This window comes from Bos grunniens, chromosome 12 (genome assembly GCF_055505025.1).
Source record: "Bos grunniens cultivar Pamir isolate PY7600 chromosome 12, Bosgru_T2T1.0, whole genome shotgun sequence".
Taxonomy (NCBI): domain Eukaryota; kingdom Metazoa; phylum Chordata; class Mammalia; order Artiodactyla; family Bovidae; genus Bos; species Bos grunniens.
The window spans coordinates 46,375,680-46,402,655 of record NC_141176.1 but is presented as its reverse complement, the minus strand read 5'-3'; the positions used below and the strand labels follow the sequence as shown (position 1 = coordinate 46,402,655).

At 35.9% G+C, this 26,976-nt stretch overlaps 1 protein-coding gene across 5 annotated transcripts in view; it reads left to right on the top strand.

Annotated features, from left to right (window-relative positions):
* Nucleotides 1-26,976, top strand: part of DACH1 (dachshund family transcription factor 1) — a 478,746-nt gene that overhangs the window by 416,059 nt on the left and 35,711 nt on the right. For 4 of the 5 annotated variants that reach the window (XM_086328516.1, XM_086328514.1, XM_086328518.1 and 1 more), the window contains 4 exons: nt 9,068-9,219; nt 19,002-19,149; nt 22,075-22,218; nt 22,711-22,779. In XM_086328516.1, coding sequence (XP_086184642.1) covers nt 9,068-9,219; nt 19,002-19,149; nt 22,075-22,218; nt 22,711-22,779 — 513 coding nt within the window. Of the gene's footprint in view, nt 1-9,067; nt 9,220-19,001; nt 19,150-22,074; nt 22,219-22,710; nt 22,839-26,976 lie in introns of those variants that run through there. The other variant, XM_086328515.1, reaches the window with a different exon arrangement.

Below are 26,976 nucleotides of genomic sequence, written 5' to 3'. Positions count from 1 at the left end.
GTTTTACTAACTGTGAGACTTAGCTACTTTTCAACTGAAATCAGTCACTAGGGTCTAGATAAGCTCTTAAAGCTTTCATATTTAATTTTTTAACATTATATCTCCAGTGTCTATCACATTGTTTAAGTAGATGTTGATAATATTAAACAGATACAATTATAAATGTGTATACCATGAGTAATTAATGAATTAACTCACAGAGTAGCCAAACACAGTCAAGCATAAACGTATTGAAGTTAAATCAACTAGTTAAGGGATTGTTGGAACTTATGTCAAACGTGTGTGTGTGTGTGTGTACATACATTTGATGCCGTTTGCTTGGACAACCTTTAAGAATTGTGGAGTCATTGACTCTAAAGCTGAAAGCAAACACAGGTGGTTGGTTCTATGTCTTTCTTCAAGAGACAAGCAATTATTATCCTCATGATCTATTAAGCCACATTTTCTTTAGCATGTGACAGCTAAGGTGATGTTGATCAAAAAATATAGCTCTTTATTCTTAAACAAGTTCACATGCACATAGATGTTTAACTAGTGCCTTTATAGAGCTATTATGAAAAAACACCAGCAGCCTTGGTCTGGAGAAGTAATTTATGGCAGCTAGGTAAATGGTGTCCAAGATCACCTTGATGGTATTAGCTATTCAGTATCCCTACCCCTGCACTGTGGCATTTCTTTAACTCTGTTGATAAATGTGAGAGGAAAACACACACACACACACATACAAAAAACACAATGAGCCCTACTCAGACTGCTTACTCTGTTTCTCCTTCTAATACCTGCTGCTTCAGATCATCTGTCAGGCAGTTAACAGAGAAGAGAGTAGGAGAAACTGCAGAGGAGTGAGTGTGTATGAGAGAAGCGTAGTTAAAAGAAGGCCTTGTGTCTATCACTACCCTCCCCAACCTTTCTTCCCCTTTGGTTCATTAACTGGAAGTGTGGAAAGGTGAAGGGAAATGAATTTAACTTGTCCTGACATTAGTTAGAGACAGAAATGCAATGACTTTCAGAATGTTTCTGCCCCAGAGAGAGGTAATTGAAAAAAGTGTTGTGTGGTTAGATGGTGTAATGAAAAATAAAGAAATGATTCAGGAGAGTGGAATCAAATTATAAGCATAAAGGCAAATGTACTGAAGTTTTTAGCCAGTTGAAAAATTGAGAGATACTATCAGGACTGTGCAAATATATTGCTCTGATTAATTTTCCTGGGGTGAAATATGAAAATATTTATAAAATTGAGAATCCTGCCCTGAATAAAATTTTCTTTGTGATATAATAAGCTAAAATAAGCCATAACAAGTATCCATCTATGTAAAAACATTTAAATAGTAAAGAATTAAATAAGAAGGTTTCATGTGAGAGTAAAAAGAATTTGTATCTGGACATTGCTCTGAGTTGCTTACAACTTGGGAGAATACTCAATAAACAAAATAAAGGCTAATTTATCTTAGAGGGTATTATAGTTGAGTTTTGAAATGTTGTTTTTGCTGTCGGTATTTTCTTTTCTTTTCTTAAGACCCCTTTTACATGTTTAAAAAACTTATTTTTCAATATAAGGTGAGAGGTGTGTGCATGCATGCTAAGTCACTTCAGTCATGTCTGACTCTTTGTGACCCATAGACTGTAGTCCACCAGGTTCCTCTGTCCACGGTATTCTCCAGGCAATAATACTGGAGTGGGTTGTCACACTCTCCTCCAGGGGACCACCCTGACCTGGGACTGAACTTAAATCTCCTGAGTCTCCTGCATTGGCAGGCAAGTTCTTCACCACTACAGACACCTGGGAAGCTCCAAGGTGAGAGATATTCAAGGGTCAAAGTGAATTCAGTTCAGTTCAGTGCAGTTGCTCAGTCGTGGTCGAGCCTTTGCGATCCCATGGTTGCAGTACACAAGGCCTCCCTGTCCATCACCAACTCCTGGAGTATACTCAAACTCATGTCCATTGAGTCAGTGATGCCATCCAATCATCTCATCCTCTATTGTCCCCTTTGCCCCCCACCTTCAATCTTTCCCAGCATCAGGGTTTTTTCAAATGAGTCAGTTCGTTGCAACAGGTAGCCACAGTATTGAGTTTCAGCTTCAGCATCAGTCCTACCAATGAACACTCAGGACTGGTCTCCTTTAGGATGGACTGGTTGGATCTCCTTGCATTCCAACGGACTCTCAAGAGTCTTCTTCAACACCATAGTTCAAAAGCATCAATATTTCAGTGCTCAGCTTTCTTTATAGTCCAAATCTCACATGCATACATGACTACTGAAAAAAACCATAACCTTGACTAGATGGTCTTTGTTGGCAAAGTAATATCTCTGCTTCTTAATATGTTATCTAGGTTGGTCATAGCGTTTCTTCCAAGGAGTAAGCATCTTTCAATTTCATGACTGCAGTCACCATCTGCAGTGACTTTGGAGCCCCCAGAAATAAAGTCTGTCACTGTTTCCACTGTTTCCCCATCTATTTGCCCTGAAGTGATGGGACTGGATGCCTTGATCTTTGTTTTCTGAATGTTGAGCTTTAAGCCAACTTTTTCACTCTCCTCTTTCACTTTTGTCAAGAGGCTCTTTAGTTCTCCTCCCTTTCTGCCAAAAGGGTGGTGTCACCTGCATATCTGAGGTTATTGATATTTCTCCCAGCAATCTTGATTCCAGCAATGTTTGATTCCCAGCAATTGTGCTTCAGCCAAGCTTTTCTCATGATGTACTCTTCATAGAAGTTAAAGAGGCAGGGTGACAATGTACAGCCTTGATGTACTCCTTTCCCTATTTGGAACCAGTCTGTTTTTCCATGTCCAGTTCTAAAGGTTGCTTCCTGACCTGCGTACAAATTTCTCAAGAAGGAGGTCAGGTGTTCCCATCTCTTTCAGAATTTTCCACAGTTTGTTGTGATCCACATAGTCAAAGTCTTTGGAATGGTCAATAAAGCAGAAATAGATGTTTTTCTGGAACTCTCTTGCTTTTTTGATGATGCAATGGATGTTGGCAATTTGATATCTGGTTCCTCTGCCATTTCTAAAACCAACTTGAACATCTGGAAGTTCAAGGTTCACGTGATGTTGTAGCTTGGCTTGGAGAATTTTGAGCATTACTTTGCTGTCATGTGAGATGAGTGCAATTGTGCAGTAGTTTGAACATTCTTTGGCATTGCTCTTCTTAGGCATTGGAATGAAAACTGACCTTTTCTAGTCCTGAAACCACTGCTGAGTTTTCCAAATTTGCTGACATATTGAGTGCAGCACTTTCACAGCATCATCTTTTAGGATTTGAAATAGCTCAACTGGAATTCCATCACCTCCACTAGCTTTGTTCATAGTGATGCTTCCTAAGGCCCACTTGACTTTGCATTCCAGGATGTCTGGCTCTAGGTGAGTGATCATACCATCATGATTATCTGGGTCATGAAGATCTTTTTTGTATAGTTCTGTGTATGGATGTGAGAGTTGGACTACAAAGAGAGCTGAGTGCCGAAGAATTGATGCTTTTGAACTGTGGTGTTGGAGAAGACTCTTGAGAGTCCCTTGGACTTCAAGGAGATCCAACCAGTCCATCCTAAAGGAGATCAGTCTTGGGTGTTCATTGGAAGGTCTGATGTTGAAGCTGAAGCTCCAGTACTTTGGCCACCTCATGCAAAGAGCTGACTCATCTGAAAAGACCCTGATGCTGGGGAAAGATTGAGGGCAGGAGGAGAAGGGGACAACAGAGGATGAGATGGTTGGATGCATCACAAACTCAATGGACATGGGTTTGGGTAGACTCCAGCAGTTGGTGATGGACAGGGAGGCTTCACGTGCTGTGGTTCATGGGGTCACAAAGAGTCGGACATGACTGAGTGACTGAATTGAATTGAACTCTGTGTATTCTTGCCACCTCTTCTTAATATCTTCTGCTTCTGTTAGGTCTATATCATTTCTGTCCTTTATTGAGCCCATCTTTGCATGAAATATTCCCTTGGTATCTCTAATTTTCCTGAAGAGATCTCTAGTTTCCCATTCTATTTTTTTCCTCTGTTTCTTTGCATTGATCACTGAGGAAGGCCTTCTTATCCCTCCTTGCTATTCTTTGGAACTCTGCATTTAAATGGTTTTATCTTTCCTTTTCTCCTTTGCTTTTTGCTTCTCTTCTTTTCACAGCTATTTTTAAGACCTCCTCAAACAGCCATTTTGCTTTTTTGCATTTCTTTTTCTTGAACCTCCATCCATAGTTCTTCAAGCACTCTGTCTATCAGATCTAATCCCTTGAATCTATTTCTTACTTACACCGTATAATCGTAAGGGATTTGATTTAGGTCATACCTGAATGCTTTAGTGGTTTTCCCCTACTTTCTTCCATTTAAGTCTGAATTTGGCAGTAAGGAGTTCATGATCTGAACCACAGTCAGCTCCCAGTCTTGTGTTTACTGTCTGTATAGAGCCTCTCCATCTTTGGCTGCAAAGAATATAATCAATCTGATTATGGTATTGACCATCTGGTAATGTCTATGTGTAGAGTCTTCTCTTGTGTTGTTGGAAGTGGGTGTTTGCTATGACCAGTGCGTTTTCTTGGCAAAAGTCTATTAGCCTTTCCCCTGCTTCATTCTGTACTCCAAGGCCAAATTTGCCTGTTACTCCAGGTGTTTCCTGACTTCTTACTTTAGCATTCCAGTCCCCTATGATGAAAAGGACATCTTTTTTGGATGTTAGTTCTAGAAGGTCTTGTAGGTCTTCATAGAACCATTCAACTTCAGCATTACTGGGAGGGGCAGAGACTTGAATTATCGTGATATTGGACGATTTGCCTTGGAAACAAACAGAGATCATTCTGTATTTTGGACTCTTTAGTTGACTATGATGGCTACTCCATTTCTTCTAAGGGATTCTTTCCCACAATAGTAGATATAACGGTCATCTGAGTTCAATTCACTCTTTCTAGTCCATTTTAGTTCACCAATTCCTAAAATGTCGATGTTCACTCTTGCCATCTCCTGTTTGACCACTTCCAATTTGCCTTGATTTATGGACCTAACATTCCAGGTTCCTATGCAATATTGCTCTTTACAGCTTCAGACTTTACTTCCATCTCTAGTCATATCCACAACTGGGTTTTGTTTTTGCTTTGGCTCCATCTCTTCATTCTTTCTGGAGTTATTTCTCCACTGATCTCCAGTAGCATATTGGGCACCTACCAAACTGGGGAGTTCGTCTTTCAGTGTTCTATCTTTTTGCCTTTCATCCTGTTCATGGGGTTCTCAAGACAAGAATACTGAAGTAGTTTGCCATTCCCTTCTCCAGTGGACCGTGTTTTGTCAGAACTCTCCACCATGACTTGTTCATCTTGGGTTGCCCTACACGGCATGGCTCATAGTTTCATTGAGTTAGACAAGGCTGTGAACCATGTGATGAGATTGGTTCAGTTCAGTTCAGTTCATTTCAGTCACTCAGTCATGTCCAATTCTTCGCAACCCCATGAATCGCAGCACGCCAGGCCTCCCTGTCCATCACCAACTCCCAGAGTTCACAAAGACTCACGTCCATCGAGTCAGTGATGCCATCCAGCCATCTCATCCTCTGTCATCCCCTTCTCCTCCTGCCCCCAATCCCTCCCAGCATCAGAGTCTTTTCCAAAGAGTCCACTCTTCACTTGAGGTGGCCAAAGTACTGGAGTTTCAGCTTTAGCATCATTCCTTCCAAAGAAATGCCAGGACTGATCTCCTTCAGAATGAACTGGTTGGTTCTCCTTGCAGTCCAAGGGACTCTCAAGAGACTTCTCCAACACCACAGTTCAAAAGCATGAATTCTTCGGCGCTCAGCCTTCTTCACAGTCCAACTCTCACAACCATACATGACCACAGGAAAAACCATAGCCTTGACTAGACAGACCTTTGTTGGCAAAGTAATGTCTCTGCTTCAGAATATGCTATCTAGGTTGGTCACAACTTTCCTTCCAAGGAGTAAGCGTCTTTTAATTTCATGGCTGCAGTCACCATCTGTAGTGATTTTGGAGCCCAGAAAAATAAAGTCTGACACTGTTTCCACTATTTCCCCATCTATTTCCCATGAAGTGATGGGACCGGATGCCATGATCTTCGTTTTCTGAATGTTGAACTTTAAGCCAACTTTCTCACTCTCCACTTTCACTTTCATCAAGAGGCTTTTTAGTTCCTCTTCACTTTCTGCCATAAGGGTGGCATCATCTGCATATTTGAGGTTATTGATATTTCTCCCGGCAATCTTGATTCCAGCTTGTGTTTCTTCCAGTCCAGTGTTTCTCATGATGTACTCTGCATATATGTTAAATAAGCAGGGTGACAATATAAAGCCTTGACTTACTCCTTTTCGTATTTGGAACCAATCTGTTGTTCCATGTCCAGTTCTAACTGTTGCTTCCTGACCTGCATACAAATTTCTCAAGAGGCAGATCAGGTGGTCTGGTATTCCCATCTCTGTTCAGAATTTTCCACAGTTTATTGTGATCCATGCAGTCAAAGGCTTTGGCATAGTCAATAAAGCAGAAATAGATGTTTTTCTGAGACTCTCTTGCTTTTTCCATGATCCAGTGGATGTTGGCATTTTGATCTCTGTTCCTCTGCCTTTTGTAAAACCAGCTTGAACATCTGGAAGTTCACGGTTCACATATTGCTGAAGCCTGGCTTGGAGAATTTCGAGCATTACTTTACTACCGTGTGAGATGAGTGCAATTGTGCAGTAGTTTGAGCATTTGTTGGCATTGCCTTTCTTTGGGATTGGAATGAAAACTGACCTTTTCCAGTCTGTGGCCACTGCTGCGTTTTCCAAATTTGCTGGCATATTGAGTGCAGCACTTTCACAGTATCATCTTTCAGGATTTGAAATAGCTCAACTGGAATTCCATCACCTCCACTAGCTTTGTTCGTAGTGATGCTTTCTAAGGCCCACTTGACTTCATGTTCCAGGATGTCTGGCTCCAGGTCAGTGATCACACCATCATGATTATCTGGGTCGTGAAGATCTTTTTCTACAGTTCTTCTGTGTATTCTTGCCATCTCTTCTTAATATCTTCTGTTTCTGTTAGGTCCATACCATTTCTGTCCTTTATTGAGCCCATCTTTGCATGAAATATTCCTTTGGTATCTCTGATTTTCTTGAAGAGATCCCTAGTCTTTCCCATTCTGTTGTTTTCCTCTATTTCTTTGCATTGATCGCTGAAGAAGGCTTTCTTATCTCTCCTTGCTATTCTTTGGAACTCTGCATTCAGATCCTTATGTGTTTCCTTTTCTCCTTTGCTTTTCACTTCTCTTCTTTTCACAGCTATTTATAAGGCCTCCCCAGACAGCCATTTTGCTTTTTTGCATTTCTTTTCCATGGGGATGGTCTTGATCCCTGTCTCCTGTAGAGTGTCACGAACCTCTGTCCATAGTTCATAAGGCACTCTGTCTATCAAATCTAGTCCCTTAAATCTATTTCTCATTTCCATTGTATAATCATAAGGGATTTGATTTAGGTCATATCTGAATGTCTAGTGGTTTTCCCTACTTTCTTCAATTTAAGTCTGAATTTGGCAATAAGGAGTTCATGATCTGAACCACAGTCAGCTCCCGGTCTTGTTTTTGCTGACTATATAGAGCTTCTCCATCTTTGGCTGCAAAGAATATAATTAATCTGATTTCAGTGTTGACCATCTGGTGATGTCCATGTATAGAGTCTTCTCTTGTGTTGTTGGAAGAGGGTGTTTGTTATGACCAGTGCATTTTCTTGGCAAAACTCTATTAGTCTTTGCCCTGCTTCATTCCTTATTCCAAGGCCAAATTTGCCTACCACTCCAGGTGTTTCTTGACTTCCTGCTTTTGCATTCCAGTCCCCTATAATTAAAAGGACATCTTTTTTGTGTGTTAGTTCTAAAAGGTCTTGTAGGTCTTCATAGAACTGTTAGTTTCCTGTAATGTGGTTTCCAGTCTGTCTGCCCTCTATGGAGAAGGAAAGAGGCTTATGGAAGCTTCCTGATGGGAGAGACTAACTGAGGGGGAAACTGGGTCTTCTTCTAATGGGCGGGGCCATGCTCAGTAAATCTTTAATCCAATTTTTTGTTGGTGGATGAAGCTGTGTTCTCTCCCTGCTATTTACCTGGGCTCAAACTATGGTAGAGGTAATGAAGATAATGGTGACCTCTCAAAAGATCCCATGCATGTACTCATACACTCAGTGCCTCCAACCCTGGAGCAGGCCACCACAGACCCACGCCTCCCCTGGAGACTCCTGGACACACCCAGGCAAGTCTGCGTCAGTCTCTTGTGGGGTCACTGCTCCTTTCTTCTGGGTCCTGGTACACACAAGGTTCTGTTTATACCCTTCAAGAGTCTATTTCCCAGTCCTGTATAAGTTCTTGCAGTTCTATGATAGTGTTAATGGCTACCTCCTCCAAGAGGGCTTATGCCATACCCAATGGCAGTCCACTGCTGATCTCTACCTCCACAGGAGACACACAAACACAGTTCTGTCTCAGTCTCTGTGGTGTCTCTGGTCCAGATCTTTAGTTTTAATGATATTGAACGATTCAATTATAATTACTGAAGAATGTATTTGATTCCAGTTTTTTTTTTTTTAGTTATGGAATTAAAGTTTTTAATTGTATATTTGTTTGTAGACTCAAGAATATATTTGAACAAATCATTGATATATATAACCCTTCCAGGTTAATTGAGAAAGAAACACTAAGATACAAAACATTTCTCCTATATGAAGCTCTTGAAATATCCTATTGTCAATCCAAACAGAATAAACTAAAATGAGATAATTGGGAAGGTGCCCATAAAGTCAGCCTGAATATATTATCACAACTATATATGAGATAATATTTGTTTTAAAAAGATTCTATGGCACTGTAAACTCAGTCTCATTAGAGACTGCATTTAAAAGGCTTATAAAGTTACTCATTAATGTTATCTTGTTGTATCTCCACAGCTTTTTCATTAAAGAAAATTCAGCAGAAAGCATTTTCTCCTGATAGCAGGAACCAATTTGCAATAAATGTTCTGGAAACCACTAGGGAAGCCATTACTGAGGTCTAATAAAAACAGACAAGCGTAACTTGTTCTATATTTTTGTTTCAATCACACACAGATGAGACCCCGCTTTCCACACCAACTGCGAGAGACAGCCTTGACAAACTTTCTCTAACTGGGCATGGACAACCACTACCTCCAGGATTCCCATCTCCTTTTCTGTTTCCTGATGGATTGTCTTCCATAGAGACCCTTCTGACTAACATACAGGTAGGACTTTTTCACATTCTGGGAGAAAGGAACATGGAGGATTCAGCTGTCAATTTTTCCCAAAGTCATACTATCCCAGCTTAATCCATTCTTGAGACTGACAAAACCATGATAATGAATTTTTCTAGCAATTTGATATTTTAAACTTAATATGCAAATTCAATTGGTTAGAAATACCCAAATGTGTATACTACATCTTAATAAAAACTTAGATGAAAGGACCTGAGCCTTTTAAAAACCATTCTGCTTAAATGTTCTCTTTATTGCCAATTAATAGTAGGAATCTAGCTGTTTAAGTTTGTCTGATGTATTAAAAGACAGTACACCAGTTCTAATAAATGTTTAGCTGTTTTTAAACTGCTGGCCTTTCAGTGAGGAAATGATATGTTTAGTCATTTAAATATGTCTAAATGAAAAAGAATCCAAAAAATCCCTTCTTTCATAAATTAGTTTATTTCAGTTAATAGGATTTCTTCAAAGAATAGACTTCAAAAAGTCATACAAAACTTTCCACAGATTTCCTATGTAGTCTTTAGGATGTATATTTTATGTACAGTACATTATGAATAAAAAATACCATTAACAATAACATAGAACATGGAGCCAAAATAATAAGTGTTTGGGATAAAAGAAAACATAATTTTTTGCCCACACATGAAGTGGTCATGTGGACCCCAGATGGAGCTTTTTGCCATCACTTCTCCACACTTAAAATAGCTGGTAGTAATATGCTTACAGATACTCTGGTGGTATTTTTTTTTTTTAATCTTTGTTCTAGCATTCAATCCTTACTGGTATTTTTCTGTACACATTTCATACCATATTAAACTTTCTCCCAGTAGAAATGTAATTAATTTTATTTACCTCTCTAAGGACATAACAGAAGGCCTTTAATGTAACATATCTTCTCATCTGTTAATATGGCATTTTTAATACTAATGTAATTAGAATCTCCAGAACTGTATTCAACTTTAAGGTTTTATATCTCAGTAATTGAAATAAATCATCAATCTAACCTAAATGTAATCATAGCCAAATAACTGATTATATTTAAAAATAAACATGTAACTTTTTTTCTAAATTCAGCCCACATTATTGTTTTCTGAGTTAAAGTTCTTAATGCATTTCTCTTTTGTTAAATTAAATGCTTTCAAAAATATCCCTCAACATTTCTGAATTTACACTTTGAGAAGTAAGGGAACAATTAAGTTTCTTTTGTATGTTCTGTGTGTGTGTGTACATATATATATTTATAAAATTCTATATGAAGCAAATATAAAGCTAAACATTTACTTAAAATTCTCCATCTAGGTGTCTGTATATTCACTAACTAAAGCCTCTTTAATGGGGAAAATAATAATTTAATTTCAATTTCAGCAAAGAAAACATTTCTGTGTAAACATTCACTAGTGCAAACCGGTTTGCTCATCTGAAGAGTAGATTTACACAGGGACCCTTGCGTTCTATGTGAAAACCACATCACTAAGTCAAATTCTGTGTTTGAGAATGTTTATCCACCCACCCATAGACAGTAATACACAGACTAGAAATGTTATCTGCTTGTGTGCTTGCATGCTAAATCGGTTCAGTCGGGTCGGACTCTATGTAACCCTATGGACTATAGGACTCCAGGCTTCTCTGTCCATGGGATTCTCCAAGCAAGTATACTGGAGTGGGTTACCATGCCTTCCTCAAGACCTTCTGAACCCACAGATTTAACCCACATCTCTTATGTCTCCTGCATTGGTGGGCAGGCTCTTTACCACTAGCACAACATGAGAAGCCCAGAAATGTTATCTACATCACCTCAAATTATAAGTATTTCTTTAAAGAAAGAAAAGAAGAAAAGAGAAAATTTCAGTTTTAAATTGTTCAAATTTTAGATAAATTATTTTTTACTGAATAGATCTCTGGAAATAATATATTCTCTAGCTTTCCAAACAGCCTTAAGATGATATATTAGGAAGCATTGATGATAGGAGTCAAGTCAAAGTAAATTATTTCTTCTAGTCCTAAATCATAGGATTCTGGGTCTGACAAAGTTAGAACACTCACAGTAAAAATGCTCCATTTAGGGACCTCCCTCTATGTCCAGTGGTTAAGACCTTGCCTTCCAATGAAGGGCGTGCAGGTTTGATCCATGGTCAGGTAGCTAAGATCCCTCATGACTCACAGACAAAAAACCAGAACATAAACAGCCAAAGCAATATTGGAACAAATTTAGCAAAGACTTTAAAAATGGTCCACATCAAAAAAGGAAATAATATTTCATTTAAAATAAATTAAGCTGTTCACTTCAGTTTCACATATAGATGTATACAGATGAGATATTATATATGTATATGTATGAATGTGATACCTGTATACAAGTATATGTGCATGCACATATATGTTTGAAAGGTAAAATAAATATTGAAAATCTTACTAAGTACAATATACAGTAAAACAAACGACAATACATACATACATTCATACATACTTATATACATGTTCACATACACACACACAAGCCAGACATACATGCTAGATTTATGTTCAGTTATAGTTTCACATTATTTTGCAAAAGGTCATAGTTGCTAGCTCTTTTATTATTATTACATATATTGAGTTATAGTAATATCCTAGGAATGGTATAGAATATTTAAACAGTCATGACTCTGACTCATGGGGCATACAGTATAAATGTGTTTGCTGTCCAAATTCTAATTCGGGTAATTACATTCTGTCTACCTCAATTTCCTTTGTAAGTTCAATTATGTATAATGGGGTTCTCTGCTTTCTGTCTCAAATGGCAATACTCTTTTGGTGTGGTAAATTTAAAGCTCTATATTTCCTTTGAAGATACTTTATCACAATGACAATGAAAAATAATTGAGTTGAAAGTATTTGCATTTTTATATCATACAATATCATGTTTAAAATTAAAGGTTTATTGTACATGTTTTCTATTTTAGAATATTGTGTTATATTTAAATTTAATGCACATAAACTCTATTTTTCTTAGAATTAATGACCAAAACTACTCAAAATAATATTTAAGGTGTTATTGTTCTAATATTCAATCCTTTGATTTCATGATATTGTGTAATTTGATAATTTTAAAATTAAGAATTTTTAATAGCTACTGTAGATGTCCCTTCCATGACACATTATCAAAATTGAATTTTCTTAAATGGTATTTCTTTGTGTTTTAAAAGAGGGCCTGTAGAAAAATACTATATGCTAGTATTTTAAAATATATATACTATATATAGTGTAGAAAATACGTTTTATATATAGTACAGAAAAATATATGTAGTATAGAAATATATGTGTATACTGTATATCTTTAGGTACCAGATTTTTGCTAGTTCCTAGAACTATACTATTCTTTCTTAAAGTTTGACTATTTTTATAAATTAGAAGTCATAAAGAATAAGGATATCCTCAGTAAAGAACAGCAATTTTACTTTAGTGACATTTAAATTCACTCTAGATTTTCCTTTTTAGAATTAAAAAAAATTATATGGAATTTTATTTTATTTTTCTATGTGGACAGTCTTTCATTATGGTTTCCTTAATCAAACGTGTTCATGGACAACAACCTATGAGATTTTAGGTGTGGAAAGTAGAATTTTAGTATCAATTTACTGGATGTGACACCTTCAATCATTGATTATCATTTGAACAAACTGAAGGGAGAATTTTACCCACTATTCTCAATCTGAGCTTTCAAGCTGTAAATCATAACTGGGATACATTTGCACATAAGACTAGGAATAAATATGTTGCACTGTTTATTACCCTATTTACAAAAAATTATTTTAAAGGATAGTTAAATAAATAAAAAGTAGAAAAGAAAAATAAGGTAGAGAATATAAAATTTAGTGAGGAGTGATATTAACCCTAAGGATATATGCCATAAGGGGAGTAAGATAGCTGTTTGGTTCATTCTGATTTGTCTATGTGGAAGTATTAAACAAACAAGGAAAATCTAAAAGGGATGTTAAAACCACAATGAATAGCAGGCTGAGATTGGTTCACTATGGTCTGACAAATAAACATATTCTGACTGTGGTATTTAAGAAGCATTCTTTACTTCTATATTTAATGGAAGACAATGAAAAATAATTTGACCAAAATATTCTGATTATACATATTCCAGTCTTTACATTTCAAAGTCATGATCAGTAATATATCTTATACATTTCAAAAAAATGAATCATTTTTATTTGCATTATTAATATGTATTTTAATTATAAAATATGTACTAGTAATTAGTTATATAGTTACTAATCTTCTCTAACTGATAAAAGAATTAGAAACTTTTCAAAATGATAAACGATAAAATAAGACATTGACTTCAAAATATGGGTAGACTAGCATCAGATACATTGGTTTTTATATTATGTCTTTTTATCTTTAATCATAGTATGTTATATCTTCTCCTGTGTGTCCCATTACCAATTTTGTGAAGAGAGATCATGGAAAAAACAGTAAACCACAGCCAATATTTTAAACTCAGTTTACTGTAATGAAGAGAGTGGCATTAATCTCTTAAAAATCTGGACTCTGTATCATATTTACTAATTTATATCATATACAACAACAATACAAATATTAATAGTAAAACTAATTTTATTGAGGACTTCCCTGGTGACTCAGTGGTAAAGAATTCCCTTACTAATACAGGAGATGCAGGTTCCATCCCTGGGTCAGGAAGATACCATGGAGAAGGAAACGGCAACCCACTCCAGTATGCTTGCTGGAAAATCCCATGGACAGAGGAGCCTGGTGGGTTACAGTCCTTTGGATCCCAAAAAAAGTAGGGCATGACTTAGCAACTAAACAACAATATTTGCTGAATAATCTTAATATGTCCTTGTGCAGGAAATATACTCCTTTGAGTCTCCTCTACTCTAACACTACTTAAATTCTGATACTTCTAATTCACCAGTGTCAGAGTTTTTCCCATTACAAGCAATTCTGCGAGCTAAGCTGGGGGCCCTGCATTTTATCCTAGTTCAGGCATGATCTGCTTAGAGATAGCATCAGATCTCATAGATTAAGAGTTCAGCCTCACAAACCTGCTTCCTGCCCCCGCTTTCATTGCCAGTTGTAAGTCCTGGTTGTAACCTGTGCTTGTGACCAACCAGCTACAGACTGGAGATTCCCACCATGCCTGCCAATTAATTTGTTAAAGCAGCTCATTGAACTTAGGAAAACATGTTACTTATGTACCCGGTTTATTATAAAAGATTATAAATCAAGGTCGAGAAGGAGCGGGTGAATTGTCCAATACAATTCAGAAACAGATGGGAGAAATGTGTAGGGCAATGTATTTCGAAAGAGGCATAGAGCTTCCATTCCCTCACACGTCACCCACCCTGTACCTCTATACACTGACCAATTCAAAAGTTCTCTGAATCTCATCCATCCTTTAGGGACTTGCCAAAAGTCAACTTATTAACAGAAACTCATATGTAGTTGCAAGGAGTTTATTATGAATAACAGAAGACCCATTTCACCTCTGTTGTTCTTATCATTTAGGAAGTTCCATTCCCTGTAAGCATCTCTAGATACCAGTATCCAGTATAGGATACCTAGAAGTGCTTTTGATGGAGAATTCATCGTTAATCAACTTTGAAGTACAGTAACCATAACAGTAAACCCAAGTATAGTATCTTTTGTCACAAGAGTGGCAAAAATGCTTTAGTTGATACTGTTCTGTCATATTTTTTAAAGTTCCTAACTTCAAGGCACACTATTCTTTTTCGGAATGAAACACCAAACAAAGAAAAAAAGAAAAACCAAAAACCTCAGGGCAGCCTGACCTAGGTTTAGTCAGCTTACTCCTTTGGAACCTTAGACAAGTCACCTCCTCCTTCTGGACCTTGGTTTTCTCATCTTTGAAAGGTTTAAGCTAGACTAGATAATGGCTAAAAATCTCCTCCAACTGGGTTTGTTGTTGTTGTTTCGTTGCTCAATAGTGTCTGACTCTTGTGCTACCCGATGGACAACAGTCTGCCAGTCCCCTCTTTCCATGGGATTTTCTAAGCAGGAATACCAGAGTCTATGTGATCCCATGGACTACAACCTGCCAGGCTCCTTGTCCATGGGATTTCCAGGCAAAAATACTGGGTTGCCATTTCCTTATTTACTCTCATTAGAAATAGCAAACTACTGAACACAAATTTGTACAAAATACAAATATGTACCAAGTAAGCTTTTCTTCCTCTAGGATCTAACTAATAAATTAAGAAATGCTTCTGTCATATCAATATCACTGTAAGTCTCCTATACAGGCAGATACTTATACTTCCTAGGCAAGAGAAATAGTTGACATATTGCTAGATTAATGTGTCCTTTATATATGTAGTTTATAAACTCATTCCCTGAAAAATGATAGAAATTTGTTTACAAGTCATAGTACTTTAGAAAACAAAAATACTTCTGTATTATGACAAGCATTATGTCTGCATATAGAAAAGAAATCTGAAGTCAAACAACCACTATCTTTAATAACTGCTGTGTCATAGACTAAATTTAAAATGCATTTTTTTTTTTAAGAATCGTTACTATCCAGCTTCAATATCATGAGAACTGACCTCCCCTTGGGAACAAATTTTATGTTTTAAACCTTGTTTCCTTTACATTAAATCACATTGCCATCATAGAATTTTGCTTGATATCGCATGACCACATGAGACCTAGCATTTAGTGTGACCTTTTGCATATGATCTACCTGGAAAATTTACAGAAGTTACACAAATCCGATAGTACTGTTATCACTGATGGTTAAAATGGTATCCCAGTGATTTGTAGATGTTGTGAACACTACTTGCTTTTGTTTTTCCCAGTCCCCTGCTGCATTGAAATTTAATTGGTTTTCCGTATTTTTTCAGAAGAGCTGTCACAGACAATAACATATTTTTTGCATATGTATCAGTTTGGCTCTAGTGAAGATTTTTGTTCACACTGGACTCCTACCGATGTGCACTGATTTAAAGTCTAAAAATGAAACTTAATTTTATACAGCTTATAAGTAGTCCCTAGAGGGTATTGGATCCTAAAGCTAATATTTTTCAGACATAATCAGCAGGAATAAGTAATGTACTACCATTAGCGACATTAACAGCAATGTAACAGAAGGAAACAATAAACATAAATGTTCTTAGCAACTTTATATTTACAACAAATATTAATATAAAATTACACAAATTAGAACTGCAGCTTAACACTATTCAACACGTTTATTCATAATGATTGTTTCATATTTAAAGAACACCAAAATATTGTGTTTTGTCAGCCAAGGACAATAATAGTTTAATAGTAATTTATTTTAAACAGCTACTGATAATACAACCAATCAACACATTAAGTGGTGCCAACATTGGCATCTTGCTAAATAATCTCTAGACATTGCACAGAGAGTACATCTTTCAAAGATAAGTCAACAAGAGCAATCAGAGCAGAAAATTAGAATTTGGTATCTTAGAATTAAAATACAGCTAAACTAAAGTTTTAATTGGGGTGATCTAAAAGGGCACTTGATGTAATGATCTCTTTCATTTGTTACTAATTGTTTGTTCTTGATGAAGAAGAAACATATACAGGAATGTTGCCGAATTAAGATGGCAGTTTCCTTAGCAGCTATGTTTTATTGTTAAAAACAAAAGAGTAGAGAGAAGTGAACTGCCATCCAGCTTGTTTCCTATCACAAAAATTAATCCAGAAAATTCAGGATCAGTTATACCAAATATTAAATATTAATAGCTTGTATGTGCTTGAAAAGAGACTTAAAAAGACTTGTGACAATTGGGCTGAACTGAAGGTACATTCCTATTGCGTTAGCAAGTCAAGCTGGAATTGAAATGTATGAATCAAACTTCTTATGTCGTATCCTATAAAGGGTTAAAGGGGTCTCAAATAAATCTACAACTGGCATTAACTACCATTTCATTTCTAATTTCATTTGAAAAATTCAGCTGCTGATGTTCACAATCCAAAGCATCTTTTCCAAAAGGGCATTTTGAATTGCTGAGTTGAGAAGTATTGAAATCTTAGCTCCAATTTTTACTAATAACTTTAGTAATAATTTTCTAATGCATCTTAGCAGAGAACACATGCATAACGCTTTGCATAGGTTTTACATATTCTCATAATCTCATTTTTGAAAATTTCAGAATACTACTCATATATTAATACAGCATATAGTCAAATTATATATGGAGAAGGCAAAGGCACCCTGCTCCAGTACTCTTGTCTGGAAAATCCCATGGACGGAGGAGCCTGGTAGGCTACAGTCCATGGGGTCGCTAAGAGTCGGACACAACTGAGCGACTTCACTTTCACTTTTCACTTTCATGCATTGGAGAAGGAAATGGCAACCCACTCTAGTGTTCTTGCCTTAAGAATCCCAGGGACGGGGAAGCCTGGTTGGGCTGCTGTCTATGGAGTCACACAGAGTCGGACCCAACTGAAGCGACTTAGCAGCAGCAGTAGCAGCAAATTATATATATATTATTTTATAATCAGTTATATAAATAGATATGATTTGCTTTTGCCATATACTATTATTATATATTGGAGAAGGCCATGGCACCCCACTCCAGTACTCTTGCCTGGAAAATCCCATGGGCAGAGGAGCCTGGTGGGCTACAGTCCATGGGGTCGCGAAGAGTCGGACACAACTGAGCGACTTCACTTTCACTTTTCACTTTCATGCATTGGAGAAGGAAATGGCAACCCACTCCAGTGTTCTTGCCTGGAGAATCCCAGGGACAGGGGGAGCCTGGTGAGCTGCCGTCTATGGGGTCGTACAGAGTCGGACATGACTGAAGTGACTCAGCAGCAGCAGTATTATTATATATACCCTAAAATGTATCCTCTGTTTAGAGCCATTTTGATAGATTTTTAAAAAATAATGCATTACTAAGCCATGAAGCTTTGGATCCTAATAGAAGTTTTGAATCCTTCTATTCAATAAATTTTTGAAATCTACTCTACAGCAGGCACTCTCTGAGTTTTAGTACCCATAGTACCCCATGAGAGAAAATGTCTCTGCCTCAGAGGACTTACATTTCAGTGAAGAAGATGCAAAATATGCCACTAAACAAATAAACAGATGACAATATTACATAATAAACGACATGAAGAATTTTAAGGAGGGAATAAAAATTTGAGTTTGGAGGGCTAGTCCAGACGAGATGTGAAGAGAACGGTTTTCCCCAGTGATGACTGAACAAAGGTGAAATGAATGTAGGAGTGAGCCATGCAAAACCTGGGAGGAAAAGCATTCAGGAGGGAAACAGAGAGCCAAGTGCCTGGTGCAGAAACAAATTGGTGCCTTAAGAAATAAATGGCCACTCACGTTGTATATAATCTCAGTAGGGAGTGGCAGAGAATGAGCCCTGAGAGACAGGTGAGTATTGCTAACATCACAAGGGGTTACATAAACTATGTCAGATAATTACACATGGAACAAATCAGTCTAATTTTCTTCACAATATTTAATTTTAAGATACACTTATGTGTTGCCCTCATGTAGTATTAAACCTAGATATTCTAATTAGAAGCGATTGAACCTGCATGCCAAAAATATTTGTCTTCCTAAATAGTTTAATTAAACATAGAAAAATTTTGCTTTACTTTGACTATTTATCTTAGTGAATACAAAGTGACTGCACAACAGGAATGAAGATATTTGATAAGTGGGCTGTTCTCTTTTAAAATATGTTAAAGTAATGAATGAAATGTACTTCATCCAAAATATTATAATTCTGAATACCTTCTTTGTACAGGGGCTCTTGAAAGTTGCCATAGACAATGCCAGAGCTCAAGAAAAACAGGTTCAACTTGAAAAAACAGAACTGAAGATGGATTTTTTAAGGGAAAGAGAACTAAGGGAGACACTTGAGAAGCAGTTGGCAATGGAACAAAAGAATAGAGGTATTTTTAAACTTCCAAATAAGTTTAATACTTAGCATCAAATATTCAGCATAACAAGATTTTGTGATTTACTATGAAACTGTAACTTTTTTGTTTTTACTTGTAGCTATAGTTTAGTGCAGGATTTGAATCCTGAGCTTAACCTTTAAAGGACATGGTTTCTCGTCTCTTCGTACCATATATATAATGAAATATATCCATTATATCATTAATCACATAATTTTTACTGCTTATAGATTTAACCAATTCATAGTTTTAAAATAAGGAGTTCTGATAAGATGACAGCCATGAAGAAGAATTCTATATTCATTCATAATTGCCCTTTGAAAAGCTTGAGTTAAAGTCATAAAACTAAAATAGAAAAATACTGATTATTCAAGCGAAGCAGATTTAGTGAGATATTTATCAACTGAAATGGAAGACTGATGAATATCTGAACAAATGACCAAAGTTGAGTGTTTGTATAATTTTCTTTCTGAGTGCCTCATTTTCATCCAACAAGGTCAAATACACATCAGAGTAGAAACTGATGTGAATTTTTATTGCGTAAAAATAATGTTATTATCAGTCTATGAACTGCTGCTTTTTACACACTTTACAGTGCATGTTTAGATAATTTTGAAGGTCATTCATATTTGTCTGCTTATTTTATGTATGACATCCAAGAGTATTTTCTTTACAAACAACTTCCCCTCTGCTTCAACTCTAAAGTTCTCTTCAATATTTAAAAGGGGAAGCTCCTTTTCTCTCATTTAATAAATATCCACTATAAATAATCCACACTTTCTTCTGATATATGTGACGTGGTCATTTTAAAATAATTCTTTCTTTAAAAACTTGCAGAACTAATAGGTTTTTTATTAGTTACTATGAAGCAATAGTTAGTCAGTTCCCAGGATGAGGCTTTCAGGCAGCTGGCACGCTGGGTGTAGAGCACTGTTCTAAGTAATGTGACTTCACATAGATTTAGCTACTAGAGTAAGCAAAACAAGGTAAATGTTGATGGTGGGATATGTTCTGAGTAATGAATATGGTCAAACGGTTCATTCTTTGGAACCATCTTCCATGAGATAGCCATGTCGCAATTTTGTTCTTACTTGGAGAAGTCTTTTTCAAACAAAACTTAAAAGCAGAACCCTGAATTCTTAAGGTAACCTTTTGGTTACTTGAGAGATGTTCAGAATTGTGTTGTTTTACAACTGTTGGAAAATTTACATTGTTTTATTCCTTTAACTGCTAAACGTATAGGACAAAGTGTTTCACAGACAACATCATGAACCTACCATTTAATTAATTATGAACAACAAGTTAAAGTTAATGACTATCAATAATGATCTATATGAATGTGTCTATGGAAGCCGTGTGTTATCCTGAAGAGGGAAACATGGCAACCCCATTTGCTTCAATCATGTAGGAGGAAAACAAACAGTCAATGGCAAGGTACTGGGTATTGAGCTTCTAGTGCCATGCGAATAAACAATCCAAACAAGTAATTCAGCAATTACTGTTTCTTTTCAAAGAGACAACGTAAGCAATCATCTTTAGAAAGGAAAAGAGTAGGCAAGTAACTTTGTTAAGATTTTCACAGTATTAAATAAAGGGAATTAGCATTTATTTGAAACCAGTTCTGTTTTTTCTTATACGATTTGACTCTATGTAAAAACAATTTTCTGTAAATATATGTTACCAGCAACAATAAACTATAAGAAAATGGTCTGCCATTTGAATAATATTGATTATAAAAATAGGATTTGTGGAAACTGGAAATTCAAAGTAACACTCTTACATGAACCATTATCACCTTTTTTGATGTCTTGACTGAATACTATGCTAGGTAAAAAATGTTGCTTGTTAATCTGTAAGTAATTATATAATAAATTTGGAATGGTTACTTCTTATGACTAATTCTGCCAGAAGGATTTTCTCATACTGATTCTGTCACACTCATATACACAATGTTTATCAACCATCCAAAAAAAAATTATTTCAAAGAAAACACTTTTATGCTTTCCATATGCTGATTGGTTACTTTATATATAGTGTAAAAGTTAAAACAATGATCAATTATTATATGTATGAAAGTACAGTTAACATACATTTATGGAGAAAATTTGTTATTATTTATTGATTACATATTATGTACAAATACTTAAATTGGTCAGTAGGAAAAACATTCATCATAATTAACTTTTTGTATCATAGGTTACTTTTTTAAGTAGCAATGAAGTTTTATACTCATCAAACTCCTACAGTCTAAAAGTGTAACTTTCCTGAAATGTATAATACTGCAAATACATCTGCTATGAAATTATTAATATCTCTAAGCAAATTGCAATCATTTCATCAAAAAAGTCTGTTTATATATATATATTAACAACAATAATAATTAGTTCCACATAGGCAATAGTATTTATGACAAGAAAGAATTATTAAAAATTTTGCTGGTATAACATTTTTGTAAAGATAGGGGGAATGCTCCATTTACTACTCAAAATTAATGTTTCATAAAGAGAGACTAATCTTAAAGGTTTATACTATTCAGATTACTTTGCATTTGTCTGATTCAAGGGCAGAGACTAAACTACAAAATTTATTTAATCAGACTTCTTTTATCAGTGAGTATAAATATTTATTAAAATTAGTTTCCCATTAAAACTGTCTCCACATATGATAATTAAAGGCATTCTTGTAGTAGTTCAAGGCTAAACAGAAATTGGCCTCCTTGGACATTTTACTGAGATTTATTTTAGGTAAAAGTGGGTTATTGTTGTTTTTTTGTTTTTGTTTTGTTTAAACTTCCTCTGCACAGAGAGGTGCAGTCCAGCAAGGGAAAAATAATATTATTTTAAAAATAGAGACCGTTTGTGGAGATGTGAACATTGCAAAAATTCTGAAAAATAATAATGTATATATACTCTTTTCTAGCCATAGTTCAAAAGAGGCTAAAGAAGGAGAAGAAGGCAAAGAGAAAATTGCAGGAAGCACTTGAATTTGAGACAAAACGGCGTGAGCAAGCCGAACAAACACTAAAACAGGCAGCTTCAACAGATAGTCTCAGGGTCTTAAATGGTAAGAGGATGTGTCTTTATGCATGGCTAACTAACTTTCATTGTGAATACTCAAAACACAATTTACATGTGTTTGTGGGTTTGTATTTCTATGGCTGGTGATTCATTAAGCTCTTTTTGAAAGCATGGTGGAGAGAAAAGTCACATGTGTTGGGGGAAATGTTTTATTTCATGGGTGCTTCCACAGTTTCGTTACTTCAGTATCTGAGATGATATTGCTTTTCTATTTAACCAATTCTGTCTGTACTGAAACATAATAAAATATTAATATGAGAAGTTCTCAACCCCCCCATCTCATTTTCTGAACAATTTTGCATTATTTATCCATTCAAATCTTCTGATAATTCTCATGGTTATAGTCTTTGTTCAACCTTTGAAAGATGACAAAGATTTATGTAATTTTAATTCAGCACCAAAGTAACAGGTTGCTTTTTTTTTAAAGGACAATGGGAATCAAATGAAATGTGTGTCACTCTTACCTTTCTGTTTTTAGACTCTCTGACCCCAGAGATAGAAGCTGACCGCAGTGGCGGCAGAACAGATGCCGAAAGGACAATACAAGGTGGGAATTTGCAAAAGGCTATAAATCTAGATCTTGCTCTATGAGTTTTTCCTCTGCTTTAGCCTGCTATTCAAGCATGTAGCCTACCATCTGGGCCACATCAAAACAAGTTCAAACAAGGTCAAGTTCATCTTGCTTGTTTATATGAGTGAATTCATTTTGTGCTGATAGATTTTCTTTAAATTAACAGGTCATTTCTGTTTATACAATGCAATTAAAAAGGAATAATTAATTTTAAACAATGTATGATTTAATCTTGAACACAGTAAATGTGTTTTATTGAATGTCTAAAGCCCAATCTAATAGATGAAAGTTTTATAAATTCTATATCAATAAAATCATGAGTTAATTAGGGAGTTCTTAAAATTTGAAATTATCTTCTTTTTGTTTTAGTGACAACTAATGCAAGGTACATATAAAATAAACCAGGTGAAAGCTAACAATAAATAAGATTATTTGATCCTATGTGGACTTTCCAAGTGGACTGTGTGCCATTATATACATTTTAATAACACAAATCTGCTGAGCAAAATCATATAGAGAATACTAGAGGGAGTTTTATTAAACACTCAGAAAAGCAAAATATGTGTATTGCGAAGACCATGCTGTTAGGAGAGAGCAAAATCTGAAGGTAGCATTTATAGCCTCACATCTATTCTAGACAATAAACTCAATCTAACAACATGAATACTAAACAGTAAAAAGAGCATTAAATGAAAATGATTCTTCAAAGGGAAGCCTAAAATGATTAACTGCTATAATCCTCCCGATTGCTTTTATTTTGCATTTTAAGTTCATTCATTTTGGGGATATTGTTTGACATTAATCGTGTTACTCAGTCAGTTCCAAAAGTATCATTCTTAGTTTACTATAAAGGAAATATAATTGTGTGAAGTATTATATATGCAATAAATAAAAATCAGAAACCATAGACATTCCTGGAGAATGTTTTTTGTGTATTTTACCATGATAATTATTTTTTAAATCCTAAGGCTTGAACCATATGTTATTATGAGACATCTTGTAGAAAAGATTTCATTTTTTAGAGCATTATAGGTTTCAGCAAAATTACATATATGTGTGACTATAATATTATGAAACTCAAATGATCTATGTTGCTTTGTAAAGAATTGCATGCATATGTTAACAAATTACTAATAACAAAGCCAGTCCTCTTTATCAGGGACAGTATGTCCATTGTGAACTATCAGAACTGTGGTCTGTGTATTTGCGAACTCCTCAGGTACTAACTTAGTTAATGTCCAAAGTGCTGGACATAAAAAAGCATAAATAAGCAGGAGGCATAAATAAGCCTCCTGGTAAATGTGGTATATAAATTATCTGATATCCACAGAATTCTCAACGTGATTAGAATTCAAGCAAGAAAAATTATGGACACTATATTCTTTCATATACATGGGAAGTTTAAGAAGGCATTGCTGCTGCTACTGCCGCTAAGTCGCTTCAGTCGTGTCCGACTCTGTGCGACACCATAGACGGCAGCCCACCAGGCTCCCCCGTCCCTGGGATTCTCCAGGCAAGGACATTGGAGTGGGTTGCCATTTCCTTCTCCAATGCATGAAAGTGAAAAGTGAAAGTGAAGTCGCTCAGTCGTGTCCGACTCCTAGCGACCCCATGGACTGCAGCCTACCAGGGTCCTCTGCCCATGGGATTTTCCAGGCAAGAGTACTGGAGTGGGGTGCCATTGCCTTCTCTGTAAGAAGGTATTAGGCAACAATTAAACATTTCTGCATAGTTGACATAATATATATTTCATGAGTTTGCTATTAGCATTATTTGGATCATCAATTAAGGCTATAATTATTTTATCAGAATTTGTAAAACACAAATTCAGATGTATATTTCAATATGGGATAAGGTCTTACTATATAGGTCAAAGTTTTGACTACTTTCAATTTCTATTATGATTTACTTACACTCTGAAGAAAATTTTTAGTCATAAGTTGCATTCTTTCTGCCATCCAGAATGTTATATATAACACAGAAAACCCACTCAAACAACTCTATAACTCAGGAAAGGATAAACATTTGAATGACAATTATACATAGTTACTTAAAGCAAATATTATTTTTATGGGGTTATTAATTGCTTTCTCTTAATTATAACGTGAAACAATTTTTTCAATTCTTTCATTCATCTTATCAATTAAAAAGATGAGTTCCTCAAGTCTAATATAAATAATCAATAATATTCTAATTTTTGTGCACTTACATTTGAATTTAAGGATTTTTCTGATAATCGTACTCTTCAATGAAAGCTTTTTTTGTAAGACACCTTAATATTAATGGTTTTAATTAGATAATGTGAATTTTTCTCAAATGTAATCTAAAAAACACATGTAGATGAATCTGTGTTTCTATATGTTAATTGCTATCGATTATCTCACTTGACACTACCCAAGACTTTTAAAATACCAAAGCAAAGAGATCATCTTTTGCTAGTCTAACCCAACTAAGTGAGTTCATTTAGTCCTTTGAAACATTTTTTTTTAGCCTTGGAAACTAAATTCATAAATTTAGAAGCTAACAAAATAGCAAAATTAATGATGCAGAGAAAATATCAAAGAACAAGGACTGTGTTTAGTAAAATGAGGAGTCTTAAGTTCAAGAATGGGAAAGGCAAAGGGAAAAGAACCAGAACTCACTGCTAATTTGTGAAATGGTCTATATCAGATATTTTGGCAGCTCTAAGCATGTGTTGCTTCACAACTCATGAATGACACGAACACAACCCTGCTCGCTTCCCAGGAGTTATGAGTCTCTGTATTATTTCTTGCTCCCAATCCAACCATAATTGAAATTATTCTGTATTCCAAAATAAGCTCAACTTAATTAGGAATGAAAAAGGAAACTCACATTTCTTTATACTTGGCATGTCCTTACTCATTTTTAATATTTTGTTAATAAATGAGCCAGATTTGTCCCATGAGTTAGTCACCTAGCAGTCAGGTACTTAAATACTACTCAGTTACCCCCAAATAAATGTTGCTTCATTAGTATTTAGTAGCATCATTTATGTAAAAGTACAGAGGTGAGGAAGAGTAAAACAGAAAGCAGCTTAGAAACTACTATTGCTGATCAAGAGGCTCTAAATAATTTACTTATCTGGATAAGTAAGGTAAATCAGCTCATACTATACAGGAATGAAGTTTTCCTTACTGATATTTCTGGTAACTAAACTCAAAATCAATAAGCTTGGTGGAAATTTAATGAATATATATCTATATCTATATCTATATATATGTATCAAGTTCAGTTGCTCAGTCGTGTCCGACTGTTTGCGACCCCATTAACTGCAGCATGCCAGGCCTCCCTCTCCATCACCAGCTCCCAGAGTTCACCCAAACCCATGTCCATTGAATCAGTGATGCCATCCAACCATCTCATCCTCTGTCGTCCCCTTCTCCTCCTGCCCTCAATCTTTCCAAGCATCATTTTCAAATGAGTCAGCTCTCCGCATCAGGTGGCCAAAGTGTTGGAGTTTCAGCTTTAGCATCAGTCCTTCCAATAAACACCCAGGACTGATCTCCTTTAGGATGGACTGGTTGGATCTCCTTTCACTCCAAGGGACTCTAAAGAGTCTTCTCCAACACCGCAGTTCAAAAGCATCAATTCTTTGGCACTCAGTTTTCTTTATACTCCAACTCTCACATCCATACATGACCACTGGAAAAACCATAGCCTTGACTAGACAGACCTTTGTTGACAAAGTAATGTCTCTGCTTTTCAATATGCTGTATAGGTTGGTCATAACTTTCCTTCCAAGGATTAAGCTCTTTTAATTTCATGGCTGCAGTCACCATCTGCAGTGATTTTGGAGCCCAGAAAAATAGTCAGCCAGATGGGGAAACAGTTTCCACTGTTTCCCCATCTATTTCCCATGAAGTGATGGGACCGGATGCCATGATCTTAGTTTTCTGAATGTTGAGCTTTAAGCCTACTTTTTCACACTCTTCTTTGACTTTCAATAAGAGGCTCTTTAGTTCTTCACTTTCTGCCGTAAGGGTGGTGTCATCTGCATATCTGAGGTTATTGATATTTCTCCCGGCAATCTTGATTCCAGCCCGTGCTTCGTCCAGCCCAGCGTTGTTACTGGGCTGGACATTACATACTCTCCATATAAGTTAAATAAGCAGGTTGACAATATACAACCTTGATGTACTCCTTTTCCTATTT